General features: G+C 45.0%; 1 protein-coding gene across 2 annotated transcripts in view; it reads right to left on the bottom strand.

Moving 5' to 3' along the window:
* The window catches only part of ATP8B4 (ATPase phospholipid transporting 8B4 (putative)), a 393,898-nt gene that overhangs the window by 45,231 nt on the left and 329,607 nt on the right, over positions 1–19,060 (bottom strand). For both annotated transcript variants that reach the window (XM_089670310.1, XM_089670311.1), the window contains 3 exons: positions 17,830–17,945; positions 15,659–15,823; positions 12,593–12,704 (listed from right to left, as the gene is read on the bottom strand). In XM_089670310.1, coding sequence (XP_089526436.1) covers positions 12,593–12,704; positions 15,659–15,823; positions 17,830–17,945 — 393 coding nt within the window. The remainder of the gene's footprint in view (positions 1–12,592; positions 12,705–15,658; positions 15,824–17,829; positions 17,946–19,060) is intronic.

Genomic DNA, 19,060 nt, shown 5'->3' with positions numbered 1-19,060 from the left:
TGCGTTTGTCCACACTGGATCGCATGGTACAAAAGTACCATGTGCTCCAGTTGCAGTGCATTTAAAAAAATTGTAGTGCATGCACTACTTTTGGTGCACTGTGGTGCGATTTCAGTCCATTCAAAACATACCATGTGATCAGCTTCAGCCAATCACAGATCACTATCTTAAGCTATCAAAAACCTAACTCATTCATGACAGTTCATTAATGATTTAGATTCATGACAGCAAGCTTTGCATTGCAGGAGAAATGATCTTTATTTCTCCTGCAAAGCAAAGTGTAAAAAAAAAAACTCTGATCACCCCCCACAGTAGTACTATTCTGATAAAAGTATTAAAAAAAATAAAAAGTAAAAATAAAAAATAAAATAAAAAATACCATATTGAAGAAAAAAAAAATATTTTTTTTTAACTACTTGCCGCCCGCTTACCCGCATTTTGTGGGCGAGCAGCAGCTCTGAGCAAAGTGACGTAATCTTACATCGCTTCCTATTTTGGGGTGTGAACGTGCCTGTGCCCCCTGCTGCCCCCCTGGTTGGTCCAGGGAGAGAAGAGAGAACACGGCACTGATAAAAGCACTACATGTTACACACACGTTAGATTAGCACATATAACTCTTTGATCGCCCCTATTAACCCTTTGATCACCCTGTCACCCAGCCAGTGCCATTAGTACAGTGTCAGTATATACAATTTTTCACTGATCACTGTATTACTACCATTAGCGACATCAGATAACGTCAGGGTCAGTTAGCGCCCCTCCCAACCAGGGTCAGCAAGCGGTAGATTGCCGCACACTATCGCACTCACGCTATAAGTTGCTGAGCACCGCCATTACTAGTATAGTGTTTGTACGGATCACTATAATGATCATGAACAGAACTATACTAGTGCCTGCTTTGTATAGTTTCCCCAAAACACAGTGTTAGCAGGATTGGCCCCGTTCGCTGCCAGCACTAGCGTTTAGCCCTTCCGCTGTTTTTCATGGAAGGTTTATACCAATTGAATGTGGGTCAAGGCAATTTATACGCACAACAATAGATTGCCATGCACCCAATTTCAGCTCTTGTCAGACAATGGCATGGAAACCTATCACGGTTTCTGAATGTAAAACTTTTTTGGGCCTAACCCACAACATGGGCATTACAAAAAAGAATGAATTTTTGAATGAAATATTGGTCCACAGACCCAATTCATCACATGCCCATGTTCTCTGCTGTTACATATATGTTACAGCATGGACCAACAATGTACTGGTACATCGTTGGAGTTTGAGTAGTTATACTGGGATGATGCCAGCAGCTACAGTCATCATGCTGGTATCTTTTTTTTCAGCGGGAGGCTTTCATGTAAAAGCAATGCGAGTGACCAATTAGCTGCTGAATCGTTTTTACAAGCAGCAAGAAGGGACATCCCCTTCCTGCCGCCTTCCACAGTTTTCTTGGGTTTTCCCACAGGGGAATTCGAGAATGCAGCCGGCAGTTCCGCTGGCTGACTATAGAGCTGATCAGAGACCAGAATGGCTCCAATAATCTTTATGGTCTAAGAGAACAGAAGCTACGAGCATTTCATCAGTTCCGTTTCGCCGGACTTTAGCAGCGCCATTTGTAAATTAGGAAAGCATGTGGTCACACCGATCTTGCTGAGATCAGATGATGTAAGGGCAGAGGAGATATCTAGAGTCTAATAGACCCCAGATTTCTCAAAAAAGAATAGTTGGCAATGCCTATTGCAGTCACAAGGGATATTTACATTCCCTGTGATAGCAATCAAAGTTATCAAAAAAAAAGAGAAAGGGACAGCGTAAAAATAATTTAAAAAATCATAATAACAAAAAAAAGCACCCTTGCCCCCCTGCACAAGCACCTGCTGTGCAAGCGTTGACCCCGTGCTGGTATGGAAACAGCAGTTGCACAATGCATTTGAGGTATCGTCGCAAATATCAGATCGAAGGCAGTAATTCTAGCATTAGACCTCCTGTGTAAATATAAATTGGTGACCTGTAAAGGTTTTTAAAGCGTCACCTATCGATATTAAAAATGTATGTACTTTGTCGCCATTGCACGGGCATGCACAATTTTAAAGCATGTCATGTTTGGTATCTATTTACCCGGCGTAACATCATCTTTTATATCTTATCAAACAATTTGGCAATAGATTGTGTTTTTGTGCATTACAATTCTAAAAAGTATATTTTTCCCAAAAGACTTGCATTTGAAAAATACTTTGCGATGTAAAATATTTCAACACCCACCATTTTATTTTCTAGGGCCTCTGCTTTAAAAAAAAATATAATGTTTGGGGGTTCAAAGTAATTTTCTAGCAAAAAAACTGTTTTTTCATGTGAACAAAAAGTGTCAGAAAGGGCTTGGTCTTTGAGAATGGTGATGTGTGGCCTAAGCTTCTAATGTTGGCCCTGAAATGACAGGATAGTAGAAGCAACCCCTCCAAATGACCCCTTTTTGGAAAGTAGACACTCCAAGGTATTTGCTAAGAGGTGAAGTGAGTATTTTGCAGATATCATTTGTTTCCACGTTTTTGGAAAACGAAGAAAGAAAACAAATATGTATTTTTTCTTTTTCAAAAGCCTGTGACAAAAATGATATCTGTAAAATACTCACCATGCCTCTTATCAAATTACTTGGGGTGTCTACTTTCCAAAAAGGGGTCATTTTGAGGGGGGGGGGGGGGTTGTACTATCCTGTTATTTTAGAGCCTCTGAAACTGTGATAGGTAGTGGGGAAGTGATATGAGGAAACATGCCCTTTGAAAGCCTGGAGGTGGTCATTGGACTTTGGGAGCCTGTATGTAGCTAGGCTGCTAAACAGTCTCTCACATGTGATATCCCCATACTTGTGAGAAGTAGAAGAATGTGTTTTTCCACATACAGTTGCAAGAAAAAGTATGTGAACCCCTTGGGATTACGTGATGTTTTGCATGAATTGGGCATAAAATGTGCTCTGAACGTCATCTAAGTCACAACAATAGAAGAACACAGTCTGCTGAACATAATACTACACAAACATTAGATGTTGCCATGGTTTAATTGCACATAACATGTAAACATTCACAGTGCAGGGAGGAAAAAGTATGTGAACCTTTGGACTTAATAACTGGTTGACCCTCCTTTGGCAGCAATAACCTCAACCAAACGTTTCCTGTAGTTGCAGATCAAACCTGCACAACGATCTGGAATAATTTTGGACCTGTCAGGGCTCCCAGGTATGACCAGAGATGTGTGACTGATGCAGGGAAACGCAGACTTCAGAAATGTGATAAACAATATAATTTATTAACACTAACCATACAAACATAAACGCAGGGCAATACTAAACATAATACAGTGCAAACAAACCAAACCAACCACCCACAGATAACAGTACATCCAAGCAAGCGTCGTCAGGCAGGCCGGGTCAATATCAATTGGGCAGGTAGGTACGGGGGGAGCAAGCAGAGAATGGTCGGGGTCACAGGCCAGGTTCAGCAGGTAGCAAGCAGCGAGGTACAGAGGGTCAGACAGAGGGGTGGTCAGGGTCACAAGCCAGGATCAGAGCAGGAGAAGTCAGCAGAAGTTCAGATCAGGGTCAGCAAAGGAACAGAAACAGGATGCAGGACAGATACAGGGCCCAGGACAAACACAACACCAAGGCAGAGTCTGCAAGTCTGGCCATCCCTTAAATACCCCAGTATCATCAGTTCCAGGTGTTAGCTGGCTGAAAGGTTGAGTCTCTGATTGCTGGGAGCACCCGCTGGCCAGCCCTGGTACTGCAGATCAAAAGGCAGGTGAGTCCCACCATTGCTGGCCAGTCCATTCCTAACAGTACCCCCCCCCTCAAGGAGCGGCCTCAGGACGCTCCAAACAGTCCTAGCTGGGCAAAATGTTCCACCGCCCGGGTCTGGCAACTGGCGGGATAGCAAAGACTGGCACACCGGGCAGGACTCCGGGCAGCGGCACACCGGGCTGGACTCCGGGCAGCGGCACATCGAGCAGAGGCACACCGGGCAGAGGCACACCGGGCAGAGGCACATCGGGCAGGACTCCGGGCAGAGGCACATCGGGCAGGACTCCGGGCAGAGGCACACCGGGCAGAGGCACATCGGGCAGGACTCCGGGCAGAGGCACATCGGGCAGAGGCACATCGGGCAGGACTCCGGGCAGAGGCACATCGGATTACCAGGCGAAGCAGCAGGCAGCGGGCCCCCGGGCGGGGCGACAGGCACCGGGCCCCCGGGCGGGGCGACAGGCACCGGGCCCCCGGGCGGGGCGGCAGGCACCGGGGCCCCGGGCGGGGCAGCAGGCACCGGGGCCCCGGGCGGGGCAGCAGGCACCGGGCCCCCGGGCGGGGCAGCAGGCACCGGGCCCCCGGGCGGGGCAGCAGGCACCGGGCCCCCGGGCGGGGCAGCAGGCACCGGGCCCCCGGGCGGAGCAGCAGGCACCGGGCCCCCGGGTGGAGCGGCAGGCACCGGGCCCCCGGGCGGGGCGACAGGCATCGTGCCCCCAGGCGGGGCGACAGGCATCGTGCCCCCAGGCGGGGCGACAGGCATCGTGCCCCCAGGCGGGGCGACAGGCATCGTGCCCCCAGGCGGGGCGACAGGCATCGTGCCCCCAGGCGGGGCGACAGGCATCGTGCCCCCAGGCGGAGCGGCGGGCGCCGGACCCCCAGGCGGAGCGACAGATCTCGGGCCCTCAGGCGGAGCGGCGGGCGCCGGACCCCCAGGCGGAGCGACAGGTCTCGGGCCCTCAGGCGGAGCGGCGGGCGCCGGACCCCCAGGAGGAGCGACAGGTCTCGGGCCCTCAGGCGGAGCGGCGGGCGCCGGACCCCCAGGAGGAGCGACAGGTCTCGGGCCCTCAGGCGGAGCGGCGGGCGCCGGACCCCCAGGTGGAGCGACAGGTCTCGGGCCCTCAGGCGGAGCGGCGGGCGCCGGACCCCCAGGCGGAGCGACAGGTCTCGGGCCCATAGGCGGAGCGGCGGGCGCCGGACCCCCAGGAGGAGCGACAGGTCTCGGGCGCTCAGGCGGAGCGGCGGGCACCGAGTCACCAGGCACGACAGTGGGCTCCGAGTCAACTGGTATGACCGCAGGCACTGGGTCAGACATTGTATGGTCTGGCTGGACAGCGGGCATCGGGTCACCAGGCATCAGGTCATTTGGCTCGACAGCGGGCACCGCGTCATCTGGCAAGGCAGTGGGCTCCGAGTCAACTGGTATGACCGCGGGCACTGGGTCAGACATTGGATCGTCTGACCGGACAGCGGGCATCGGGTCACCAGGCATCAGGTCATTTGGCTCGACCGCGGGCACCGCGTCATCTGGCAAGGCAGTGGGCTCCGAGTCAACTGGTATGACCGCAGGCACTGGGTCAGACATTGTATGGTCTGGCTGGACAGTGGGCATCGGGTCACCAGGCATCAGGTCATTTGGCTCGACAGCGGGCACCGCGTCATCTGGCAAGGCAGTGGGCTCCAAGTCAACTGGTATGACCGCGGGCACTGGGTCAGACATTGGATCGTCTGACTGGACAGCGGGCACTGGGTCACCAGGCATCAGGTCATTTGGCTCGACAGCGGGCACCGCGTCATCCGGCAAGGCAGTGGGCTCCGAGTCAACTGGTATGACCGTGGGCACTGGGTCAGACATTGGATCGTCTGACTGGACAGCGGGCACTGGGTCACCAGGCATCAGGTCATTTGGCTCGACAGCGGGCACCGCGTCATCTGGCAAGGCAGTGGGCTCCGAGTCAACAGGCACGACAGTGAGCACCGGGGCATCAGGTACCGGATTGTCTGGCTCGACAGCGGGCATCGGGTCACCAGGTATGACAGCGGGCACTGGGTCACCAGGCATCAGGTCATTTGGCTTGTCAGCGGGCACCGCGTCATCTGGCAAGGCAGTGGGCACCGGGTCACCAGGCATTGGATCGTCTGGCTCGACAGCGGGCATCGGGTCACCAGGTATGACAGCGGGCACTGGGTCACCAGGCATCAGGTCATTTGGCTTGCCAGCGGGCACCGCGTCATCTGGCAAGGCAGTGGGCACCGGGTCACCAGATATGACAGCGGGCTCTGAGTCAATTGGCACGACAGCGGGCACTGGATCAGGTACCGGATCATCTGGATCAACAGCGGGCATCGAGTCAACTGGCCTAATAGGATCGTCAGGCTGGATCAGTTCATCATGCTGAGTAGCGGCATCAGGCTAAATGCAGGCATCAGGCTGAGGAGAGGCTTCAGGCTGAAGAGAGGCATCCGGCTGAAGAGAGGCATCCGGCTGAAGAGAGGCATCCGGCTGAAGAGAGGCATCAGGCCGAGTAGAGGCTTCAGGCTGAGTAGAGGCTTCAGGCCGAGTCACGGAAGGCAGGCTCACCGGTTTGGATACTGGCAGGATGGTATTGGTTGGAAAGAATTTTCGCTTTTTTCTGGTTTTAACTACTGGAGCACTGCAAGTAAACGCAGGTCTGCAAACGAATGGAGCAGCTGGAGACAGAGAAAAACTGGAGGATGGAACAGGAGAGGGAGCAGTTGCTACAGAGGGCTCTTTTACAGGGTTAAAGGCAGGATAGGTGCAGCGAGTGGGAACAGGGTACTGACATGCGGTAGATAGCAGGGCAGGAGGAGCTGGTGGGAATACAGGAGTAGAGTTAGAAGCAGGACTGGGTCTTTGTAAGCTGACTGAGGCTGGGTGCAACAAATCTGTCCATGTCTGCAGTAGGGGTTGAACAAAGCTGAGCTTACACAAAGTCTGTCTGGTCAATGACTGCACTGCGTTGATACAATCTCTTAGTGTCTGTGGTGAACATGTGGAGTAACGCTCCAAAAGGTAACCCACATCATCCTCTAATAACCACACCAGGGACTCTACCTGGTCTGCACTAAATGGTGGCAAAAATTCATCCCTGCATTCGGGGGAACCAGATGAAACCAACTCTGCACAAACCTCAATCAATGGCTGCACCTCAGAGAACACTGTGCCCTGATCTACTAGAACATGAGCGAGCCGTATACATTCTAGCAATTCATCCCGGGTATACTCCTTCAGAGTTTGATAAGCATACTCCCTGTCATCAAACACTAGCAGATATAAATACTCAACCTCATCAAGATCCATCCTTCCCATCAACAAGCCAAGATGGCTTCCCTGTGCAGCCACTTCTGGTCAGGATTGGCCTTGGTGTAATGTCAGGGCTCCCAGGTATGACCAGAGATGTGTGACTGATGCAGGGAAACGCAGACTTCAGAAATGTGATAAACAATATAATTTATTAACACTAACCATACAAACATAAACGCAGGGCAATACTAAACATAATACAGTGCAAACAAACCAAACCAACCACCCACAGATAACAGTACATCCAAGCAAGCGTCGTCAGGCAGGCCGGGTCAATATCAATTGGGCAGGTAGGTACGGGGGGAGCAAGCAGAGAATGGTCGGGGTCACAGGCCAGGTTCAGCAGGTAGCAAGCAGCGAGGTACAGAGGGTCAGACAGAGGGGTGGTCAGGGTCACAAGCCAGGATCAGAGCAGGAGAAGTCAGCAGAAGTTCAGATCAGGGTCAGCAAAGGAACAGAAACAGGATGCAGGACAGATACAGGGCCCAGGACAAACACAACACCAAGGCAGAGTCTGCAAGTCTGGCCATCCCTTAAATACCCCAGTATCATCAGTTCCAGGTGTTAGCTGGCTGAAAGGTTGAGTCTCTGATTGCTGGGAGCACCCGCTGGCCAGCCCTGGTACTGCAGATCAAAAGGCAGGTGAGTCCCACCATTGCTGGCCAGTCCATTCCTAACAGGACCACTCCTCTTCACAAAACTGTTTCAGTGTAGCAATATTCTTGGGATGTCTGGTGTGATTCGCTCTCTTAAGGTCATGCCACAGCATTTCAATCGGGTTGAGGTCAGGACTCTGACTGGGCCACTCCAGAAAGCGTATTCTGTGCTGTTGCAGCCATTGTTTTGTTGAATTGCTTGTATGCTTTGGGTCATTGTCCTGTTGCATCACCCATCCTCTGCGGAGCTTCAGTTGGCGGACAGATGGTCGTAGGTTTTCGTGCAAAATGTCTTGATAAACTCTGGAATTAATTTTCCCATCAATGATAACAATCCGTCCAGGCCCTGAGGCAGCAAAGCAGCCCTAAACCATGATGCTCTCTCCGCCATGTTTTACAGTGGGGATGAGGTTTTGATGTTGGTGTGCTGTGCCTTTTTTTCTCCACACATAGTGTTGTGTGTTCTTCCCAAACAACTCAATTTTGGTTTCATCTGTCCACAGTATATTTTGCCAGTAGTGCTGAGGAACATCCAGGTGCTCTTTTGCAAACTTCAAATGTGCTGCAATATTCTTTTTGGACAGCAATGGCTTCCTCCGTGGTGTCCTCCCATGTACTCCATTCTTGTTTAATGTTTTCCTTATTGTAGATGTGTCAAAAAAAATGTTAGCATGTGCCAGAGATTTCTGTAGGTCTTTAGATGACACTCTGGGATTCTTCTTTACCTCATGCAGCATTCTGCGCTGTGCTCTTGCAGTCATTTTTACAGGACGACCACGCCTAGGGAGAGTAGCAACAGTGCTAAACTTTCTCCATTTCTAGACAGTCTGTCTTACCGTGGACACATGAACATCAAGGCTTTTGGAGATACTTTTGTAACCCTTTCCAGTTTTATGCAAGTCAACAATTCTTGATCGTAGATCTTCTGAGAGCTCTTTTCTGCGAGGCATGGTTCACATCAGACAGTGCTTCTTGAAACCAGTAAACCCAAAACAGGTGTGTGTTTTTTAAGGGCAGGACAGCTGTCAGCAACACATCCAATATCATCACACTGATTGGAGTCAAGGTTGGCTCACTCCTGGCTCCAATTAGCTCTGGGAGAAGTCATTAAGCTAGGGCCTCACATACTTTTTCCTCCCTGCACTGTGAATGTTTACATGTTATGTGCAATTAAACCATGGCAACATCTAATGTTTGTGTAGTATTATGTTCAGCAGACTGTGTTCTTCTATTGTTGTGACTTAGATGACGTTCAGAGCACATTTTATGCCCAATTCATGCAAAACTCCACATAATCCCAAGGGGTTCACATACTTTTTCTTGCAACTGTATACCCGTGGGATGCATGAGCAATATAATTTAAGTGACAACTTTGTGTAAAAAAAAAAAAAAAGTCATTTTTGAAAAATTTGTGGCAAAAAATAAAATGTTCCATGGACTCAACATGCCTCTCTGCAAAATCCTTGGTGTGTCTACTTTCCAATAAGGGGTCATTTGGGAGGGGAGGGGGGGGGTTGTACTGCCCTGGTACTTTAGCACCTCAAGAAAGAAATGTGATAGGCAGTCAGAAAGTAAAAGCTGTGGAAATTCCAATATATACCATAGTTTGTAGACGCTATAACTTTCACACAAAATAATTAATATACATGTATTGGGATTTTTTTTTACCAAAAACATGTAGCAGAATACATTTTGGCCTAAATTTATGACTAACTTTGAGTTTATTGTATATTTTGTATAACCAAAAGTGAAAAATATATTTTTTTTCAACATTTTCAGTCTTTTTTGTTTATAGCGCAAAAAGTAAAAAACCACAACTGTGATCAAATACCATTGAAACAAAGCTCTATTTGTGTGAAAAAAAAGAACATAAATTTTGTTTGTGTACAGCATTGCACAACCATGCAAATACCAGTTGAAATAGCGCAGTGTTGAACAGCACAAAATGGCCTGGTCATTAAGAGGGGGTAAAGCTTCCGGAGAGCAAGTAGTTAAGTTAAAAGAACCCAGTGAGCTCCTAATTTTCTGTAGTGAGCTGACAATACCTCTAATGCACTGAAATCCCAAGCACTGTTGTCATCAGCCCTACTGGACTACGGAACAATACCCTATTTCCTCGTCTCCATAACATAAAGGGTGTTTTGTAGTCGACAGAAGTGAACTGAGAAGGGCTGATAACACGGCTTGGAATTTCAGTGCAGCAGAGACAGTACATATTCCTATCTGCCCTATAGCACAAGTACTGCTACAGCGCGGCACAAATATATACACACACGTGATTTAGCACGTATGTATATATATATATATATATATATGTGATTTTTCAGTTCCAGGTAGGGGGTGCACGGGAGGCACGCGCGCCCTATCCATGCCGCCATTCACAGCCTCGACTGTCAATCACCGGGTCCTGGCGATTGCCGAGCATCTCCAATTGGGGGGAGAACTGTTTGTAAACAATACAGTTCTCTCCCTTGTCAGCTCCTGCACACTGTTTGCATGTAAAACGGCACACAGTTAACCCTTTGATTGCCCTCCATGTTAACCCCTTCCTGCCCAGTGCCATTAGTACAGTGTCAGCACTTTTTTATTAGCACTGATCACTGTATTGGTGTCACAGAGGATGCAAGCGACATCAAGTCAGTTCCCCCCAGCGTCAGAATGCCCGCCGGAGTCCTGCTATAAGTCACTGATCGCTGCGATTACTAGTAAAAATTTAAAAAAAATCCCAATATATATACTGCCATTTCTAAACACTATAACTTTCACATATACCAATTAATTTACACATATTGGGATTTTTTTTTTTTTAGCAAAGACATGTAGCAGAATACATTTTGGCCTAAACTTATGATTTTTTTTTATTTGTTTTACTGGACATATTTAATAACAAAAAGTCAAAAATATTGGTTTTTTTCCCTCAAAGCTGTTGGGCTTTTTTTTTTTACAGCGCAAAAAATAAAAAACACACAGGACATCAAATACCACCGAAAGAAAGCTCTATTCGTGGGAAAAAAGGGAAGTAAATTTCTTTTGGGTTCAGCATTACATGACCGTGCAATTGTCAGTTAACCACCTCCCGTCCGGCCGTTGTATATAAACGGCCGGACGGTGGCAGTGCAAGGTCGGGTGGCCGTTTATAAATGGCCTCCCTGCCCCCTGCTTGTGCGCGCTCCCTGGGAGCGCGCAGCACCGCAATCCGGTGCCAGGTGTGTCCTCCGGACACAGTGGAACACCGATCGTCGGACGTGCGAGGTCCCGATCATGTGATCGCTCATTGGCCAATCAGTGATCACATGCAGAGTAGTAAGCAAGATGTCATTTCTGACATCATTGCTTACTACGTGTGAAATCTGTGAATGATCACAAAGGTCACATGGTACAAGGCTATTCACAACAGCCTTGTACCATGTGACAAGTTGTGACCAATCACAGCTCACACAGTATTTCTCAATGGCTGCAAGAATGCAGCCAGATAGAAGGAGAAATGATTGCTTTTACAGCCTTTATGGGTGTAAAAGCAATCAGTGTAAAAAAAAGAAAAAACATCACCCCCCACAAGTAGTAAAGTGTCACCATGGTGACACTGTACTGCTAGGGTGATAGTATGTAAAATAAATAAAGAAATAAATAACAATATAAAAAAATAAATTTAAAATGTAAAAAGAAATGTTTAAAAATTATAATGTTTGGTTATAAACTAATTTGGGGTTTTTTTTTTACTGAAAAGATAATGGAATAATTTTGGCCAAGATTTATGATGAAATATTATTTATTTGCAAAATTTTAATAAGAAAAACACTTTTTAAAATTTTTGTTGGACTTTTTCATTTACATAGCAAAAAAAATAAAAATCCCAGTGGTGAATAAATACCACAAAAATAAAGCTTTATCGGTCTCAAAAAATGCTAAAAAAATTCATATGGGTACAGTGTTGCATGAACGCGCAATTGTCATTCAAAGTGTGATAGCGCTGAAAGCTGAAAATTGGCCTGGACAGGAAGGGGGTAAAAGTGTCCGGACTGGAAGTGGTTAAAGTAACGCATCACCGTAACGCAAAAAATGACCTGGTCAGGAAGACTGGTAAATCCTCTGGAGGGCAAGTGGTTAATATAAATTGCTGGGGGGACATCACAGACCTACTTCATGGGGAAAATTAAACCCTGACAGGCAGCAAAGAAAAGGGACCTTGAAATTATCCAGAAGTCTAAATAATTTTTCTAATCAAAGTCTCCTACCTTCCACACAAAACTCAGCTATTCATTTTTAGTGGTATTATTTAAGGACATAGATATGCAAATAAATTACAAATATATGTTGCAAAGTATGCAGGACATAATAAGTATCCTAAATGTGTTGCTTCTAGATGCAGTCTTCAATTTTAAGGTGCAAGCTGTGATTTCAGCTCATTGCTCATTTGTCTTTGCTGTCATAATGTCTAATAAATGACATACTTCTAAAATGCATAGCACGCAAACATGCAGTATTACCAGTTATATAAGGCATTATGGGCTCATGGAAGGAATTCTGCTCTCAGCATGTCACCACATCTGTTTTATTTTTTTTTTCTTAAATATTCTTCATTTATCCAGAAAATATCAAAAATCTGTAAAAGCACATCTGTTTTCTAAACTTTGTCTAAATATCAGCAAAAGTGTGAAGGTATATCTAATAAATGTATAATGTATATATATATATTATATGTGTATTTGGATGTTAGCAATATCCTCATCCATTTTGTGGAAGGCTGATCATGTACTTTTTTTTACCTTAATGCAGAGAATGCATTAAGGTAAAAAAATCTTATGCCTTTACACCCTCATTATGAATTACCCTGCTTGTCTCCAGTCAGGATCCACAGCTTTATGTTGGCCAACAAAAGACCAGCAATAGTATCCGTCACTCCTTCTTGCAGCTTGTCTTCTATTGCTGTAGCACCTAGTAGCTATAACAGAAAACTCAATGATGACCACATTTTAACACAAGAAAAAATGGCATTTCGTTAGGAAAGAGACATTCTAAAATATCAAATAAGTTTACAATGTCACTTACTTTAGAAGATTAATGTTGGTATCTTTTCAGAAAAGGTAAAACACTGTACCAGTGGCATGTCTATGCTGTTTCAGATATTCTCTTTTTTTAGATTTGTGCATGTGAAGGTTAGAATGTAGATGCATATTAATATCTGGTTTAATGCAAAGTGCTTTCACTTGCTATTATCTTTAAAGTGAAACCCTGGGAATTAAATTTTTTTGGGAAAACATACATTGTTGGAGCCTGGATCAATGTAAGTATCCATATCTAATATTCGGAGGGCTGCTGGGGATGCTGTAAATCACTGTATTAGTGCACGCTACTTATAGCAGTGCTCTTCCGGGTGCAGGTCTAGTGGTTTCCCTCTGCGCAATGTACAGAGCGTATTGCTCGCTCTGCACCACCGCTATTCAGAAACACCTTGTATTAAAAAATGTTCTCTGATTGTACAAGGTGAAGATTGTGACATCATCCACCACTCTTCTATTTAAAGGTGCCCCTTAAATGGTGGTAGTGCAGAATGATCAACTCTCTGTGTTTAACGCCCAGTTCACATCAAAATGGCGATGTTAAAGTCACAAAGCGGGTATACTTGTTCCAGCTACGTGATTTTGACATTGTGAATTTCATGCTATTGTGTGTCATATAGGGCAGCCCATTGAAGCGTATCTCATCTGAAAAAAAGCTCCTGCCCCTTTTCGGGCAACAAGCTTCACACAATTTTCTGAAGGCACGGTTTACCTACGATTGCTGTGTGATCCTGTCATACGACAATAGCATTACATTTGGGGTGCCGTTGAAGGCTAGTGGCACCCAAAAGTGTGCACGTTGTGCTGTGCTTGCCACATGATTTCGGCAATCGCAGTTATCATTGCATGAAGCTCAAATTTCTATGGCGATTTTAGGCATCTCAAGCAGGCCTTCAGTTAAAATAAGTTCTGCTTTAACAACCAAACATGTAATAATGTCTAAGCTGCTAGCAATTCTCATTAAAATCACATTTTGGTACCTTTACAGCTCATTTAAACAATTCTAACGTCATTAAATAAAGGGCTGGTTCACACAACAATTTCTGCATTCCGGATGAGTTTCTGCATGCATGTTTTTGATGCATTCTAGTGTGTTTTTGATGCATTCCAGTATATTTTTTTCTTCTTTTTTTTCTTCATCTCGATTTAGGACAACTGAGGACATGTTTGTTCCGGTGCGATTTAATGCATTTTTCCATGTTCCAGACGTGTTCCATACAGAAAAAATACATGTTCTACTTTTGTTGACTGCACTGGAATGCACTGCACTGGTGTGAACTAGGGCCACTGGAACTCTTAAGGACTGCCAACGCGTTTATGAGGCAAAATAAAAACTACATAAGAAAAGGAATTTTATCAGGTATACTGTACAGGACACCGGTAATTTGTCCTGGATGGCAGATACATTTCCCCGATATTTGAGGTGTGGCCTCATTAACGGGGACAATTGCAGACACATTGCAGTACTCTCTAGATGGTTAAATTTGTATTAGGGTCCTGACTACCAGGACTTTGGTCCGAAATGGGTTATATCCCAGGTGAGGAGGCTTAAATGGCAGCAGAAGGAAATCAGCAGGTGTGTCAAGGAAGTGAATGGGAGAGAGACTCACAAACTGTGTGGCAAGTGGGAGTTCTCAGACAAGCTGAGACACGGGCTGCTGACCCCCCAATGTGGCCTGCCTGGCACCCTTACTATGGAGGAGCCTAACCCCTGTATGGGACCGAAGATTAATGGTGAGCTTGTGGTTTAGCTTCTGATACCAGGTTTTGGACTGTTTATAGACTTTGGCTGAAGTAAGCTGTCTTTTTGTTTGTCCGTGATCCAAATAAATGAACTCTTTTGCTTTCACCAAACTGGCTGGCGGTCATTCCAGAGCAATACCTTCATACTTTTGTCAAGCAAAGAAAGTAGGAAAAAGATATATTATAAAAGGTACCGATTTTGTGAAAAAAAATGATATTGCTGCTGTATATTGTGACATGTCTGGAACATACTCATGCAGACTTATAATGTTTCTGAAAGGTCCTCTTTAAGCACCCAAATATTTCATTTGAAACAGATCAGTAGGGATCCCTGCTGTTCTTCAGCATCAAACATATAGTTTGCCACCATCATCTCCTGGCTCTCTGTCATCTCCAAATACTACTGGAGCATTTAAATTGATATTAAACCCAAAATATGTAATATATTGCAGGTTACCAATCATTAGATTTGGTGGCAGCATTAGTTTTCTTTTTTTCCCTCTGTTTTCACCTGGTGATGCAGCCAGTAACACACCTCCTGTATTAGTAAGCCACCACTCTGGATGAAGGAGCAGAGGGGGCAGCAGCAGCATTGTCAGCCTGGGGGGGTTGGGGGAGTGTTATATGCACTAGCAGATTTATGTACACTATCAAACTGAAGCCAAACTGCAGCTGACAATGAAGTTACACAAGCAATTACAGCAACAATATATATATATTTTTTGAGATAACGGTTATACATGAATAAATGGTTTTACGGTCTACATAAAGACAATGATTTCCACATTTTACTTTCATTACTGCTCTTCTCTGTTAATTACTAGTCATTCACATACTGGTACTGAAACTTTTTGCTGCTAAAATAAATATAAAGCAGATCTTTCGGAAGGACATTCTAGTATGTGACTCTACCAAATCCTTTGTGCATTAAAGACCAAATAAGTGTATAAAGCAAAGTTGAATTGATGTTTGCGTTGATGTATTGAATCCAACATTAACTTAAAATGATAAATAATAGCTTTAACCTGAACCTTCGCTCTTTGGTTTTTAGTTTTCAACGCATTCTCTTTCAACAAACTAGGCTGGAGCATACCATCATATCACTCTCTATTTGTTCATAAGTGTCTGCTAGCCGTTCTTCCCTGTTCTCCAAAGCGATGCTGGCGTCATGATGGATCTTCAGCCACCATTTAAAGTAATCTTCACTGAGGTCTTTATAAGCCAAGGCTAAAGTTCGCAGGCCCTCACCTGCAAACTCCTAGAGAAACAACACAAGGTAATTTATAAACATTGCAAGTGTGACCTGAAAATAAAATATTCTTTTCACTTGACTCAAAAGTCTCTTTCACAAGGACGATCAGGCATGGACAGCAGGAAGAGATAGTGTATTGCTACAGATAGGCTGACAGATGAGTGCAGGCAGCTGCGGCCAGCAATGCCTGTACAAATGACAGGCTGACAGGAGTTGTAGCTGTTCAGATGTATTCACACACTGACTGATTACCTGCAGTTAGGGACAGATGTCCAACCCCTGGATGCACACAGATGCACCTATGTATGGACATCTGCTCCTAGCCGCAGGTAACTGCTTGATTTGTGCATATCTGTGAAGATCAGTGGACAGATGCTGACACTACTTTGTACAGGATAGGTGACCACAGCTGTCCACAACCACCTGCCAGTCCAGCCGCAGCTATACAATGAACTATCTTTTGCTGCTTTCCATGTCTGTTCATGTAAAGGAGGCTTGACGCCTGTTTAAAGTTTTATTAAACCCATAAGACATTAATTATAAAGTATTAGCTACATTTACATGTTGTGCTTACTGCTGCATGATTTGTTTCTCAGGGCCATCTGTTCTGCAGCAGATGAACTTAAAAATCTGGCAAGGAAACTTCTGCTATGGGGTGGCTCCAATTCCTTGTGGGGTTCCCCTGGAGTCACCCCTATGTCCGCACTCCTCAGAGTAACTACAGCCACATGAGAACATGTTCATTAACAAGCTTCATTCAGTTGTCCTCCACCAACCTACGTTAGATTGAAAAGTGGAAAGACCAATCTTTGCTCCTACATGTTTACCCTATGTCAGAAGGTCAGGGGGCCCTGTGTGACTGCATAGTGCATACATCTGGTCAGAAGTTTAGGGGACCAAAGAGAGAGCAACAGCAGCAGTGGTTATAAAATTGTAGAAAAACGTTTTAGATGTGAAAGAAAAAAAAAAAGTGCGGCTAGTGTTTTGGTTCGGAATGGAAATGTTAGTTTGCTGATGAGGGCTTAAAAGATAAGCTCACCTTTTGGGAATTTGTTACATGTTCCACCTGATTTTAGAGTGGAACATGTAACACTGTTGCGGCTGCTGCCCGACTCTCCCCCCCGTGACAGCACTACGGGGAGAGATTCTCCGTACTAGATGTCAGTTTTATTAATCAGCGCGGCCGTGCATGGCTCCACCCACATGGCCGCGTCATTCAGTCACAGAGTTCTGTGACTGAATGAACTACAAGTACCGACATGTCAGCTTGTAGTTCTCAATGAACTACCCTGGCGTTTAGGGTTGCCACCTCATCCCTTTAAAACTGAATTCATAGTAATTAAAAAGGTTCTGCGGCTGATTAAGGTGCTAATAAAACTCACTTAGTGCCTTACCTGCATTAAATTTGCCTCAGAACCTGTGTAATTATTATGTGTTCGGTTTTAAAGGGATGAGGTGGCAATCCTACTGGCACTGTAGAGTGGAGTTCATTCTGTCTTCCTGTCAGTTTTAAACTGTCTGCTTATACGAGGTACAAGCACACGTTAAACTGGCAGTCTGCTGGAGACCTGCATGGTGCAATGCTTTACAGACTCCAAAAAATAATACATTCTTTACCTTCAAAAAAATGTGCATTTATTATTTAAAAAAAAAAAAAAAATGAATTTATCCTTTAATACTACTTCATTCTTTTTTTATGTGTTATGTGCTTGCAAAAGCCTTTATTCATATGCACCATAGTAATTCATTTTTAGCTTTAACAACTACCTTGAATGACGGTGTTCTACAAATCATTACCAGTGTGAAATGCATTATGCCATAAATATAGATATAACAGTAGGAAAAGGGGTAATCAATGGAAAAGGAAAAGTATGATCTATGATTTGACAAACCCTGCAGGATCCTACCTGGAAAAAAATCTACTGAATTAGGGCCTGTCAAGAAGTGGCATCTTTCCTTCAATAAAGGAAAGATGCCAGCAAATGCATAAAAAAAATAAAGAAAAAACTCACATTGAGGTGATCTGAAGTGATGTACATTAATTCTTCACTATTGACATGGAGCCTCTCAAATAAAATAGTGTCTGCTCCTTTACAATAAAGTTTAATCTGTCCTTCTGGGTTTCGTACTGTGGAAAAGGAATCATTGTATTAGCAAATAAAATACTGATCACGCAAAATGCTTTCACACAAATACTCATTGCCTGTTATCCTCTAAATTACTATTGAACCTACTAAACATTGCCAATACAAGGCAAGACTACTTCTATGTGTGGCTGCTTTAAGTAAAGGTACTATGTTTGGAAGTAGATGAGAGATTATGACCTACTAATTTACAAACAGGTGATCTCAGGAAGGTTTTAAATGACAGCTCCACAAACGGGTATCAGTCATGGCGAGTATAGTGTACAAATCACCTTACAAACAAACATTCTCAGAATGCAGCTAAAGTATGCTTTAAAGTGGTTGTAAACTTCAGATATGGAATATGAACAAATCATATCCCTATATAGTGTGTAACTGTCTCAATTCAGAGCACTACATGTCATTTCTGTCTGCTGCTTTGTACCTCTGCTATCAGAATGAGTCACTTCTGAAAAGTTTTCCTGACACCAAGAGAAAAATGGTGACAAGGGAGAGACATTCAGCAGACAGATAGCCCCAGCTCTATTACTGTGTGCTGTGTGGAGGGGAGGGGGTGTCTCTTCCCTCCAATCAGCTCTCAAAACTCTCCTCACTGAGTTCTGCAAAGTGTCATTTCAGCTCTCCGCCCTTTTTTCTGAACTCTCAGATAAGCTTTTTACATTTAGCACTTTGAACAGCTGTACAGGAGAGAAGATTTCAGATAAACAGGTACAACCTATGTAGAAGGATTTGTTTTATGTCTGTATCACCTGAGGTCAGTCACTTCACTGGATTTATGTAAGGGTTTACCACCACTTAAAAGCCTAACTCCAGGTTTCTTGTCACTTTAGCTTCTTCCCACCCACTCAGTTTAAAAATGTTTTGAACGCCAGGGGGCGGAAAGGACCAGCAATCATGTGACCACTGTCACTGTACTGTTTGTCACAGTGGTCACATGATTGGAAGCCGGTCCTGCTAGCTACCGATCGTTATTAGGGACCAAAAGCTGCAGCTTGGTCTCTGTGCTGTAAGTGCGTTCTCAGCACAGAAACATTGGCTGTCCAGTGATGCATGTGTGGTGTGTGGGCGTTAAAACCTACCCTGTTGCCTTCATATACAC

The sequence above is a fragment of the Staurois parvus genome, unplaced genomic scaffold, assembly GCF_062004578.1.
Source record: "Staurois parvus isolate SC_StPar_1 unplaced genomic scaffold, SC_StPar_1.0 ptg000089l, whole genome shotgun sequence".
NCBI lineage: Eukaryota > Metazoa > Chordata > Amphibia > Anura > Ranidae > Staurois > Staurois parvus.
This window is presented reverse-complemented; position numbering and strand designations above follow the sequence as displayed.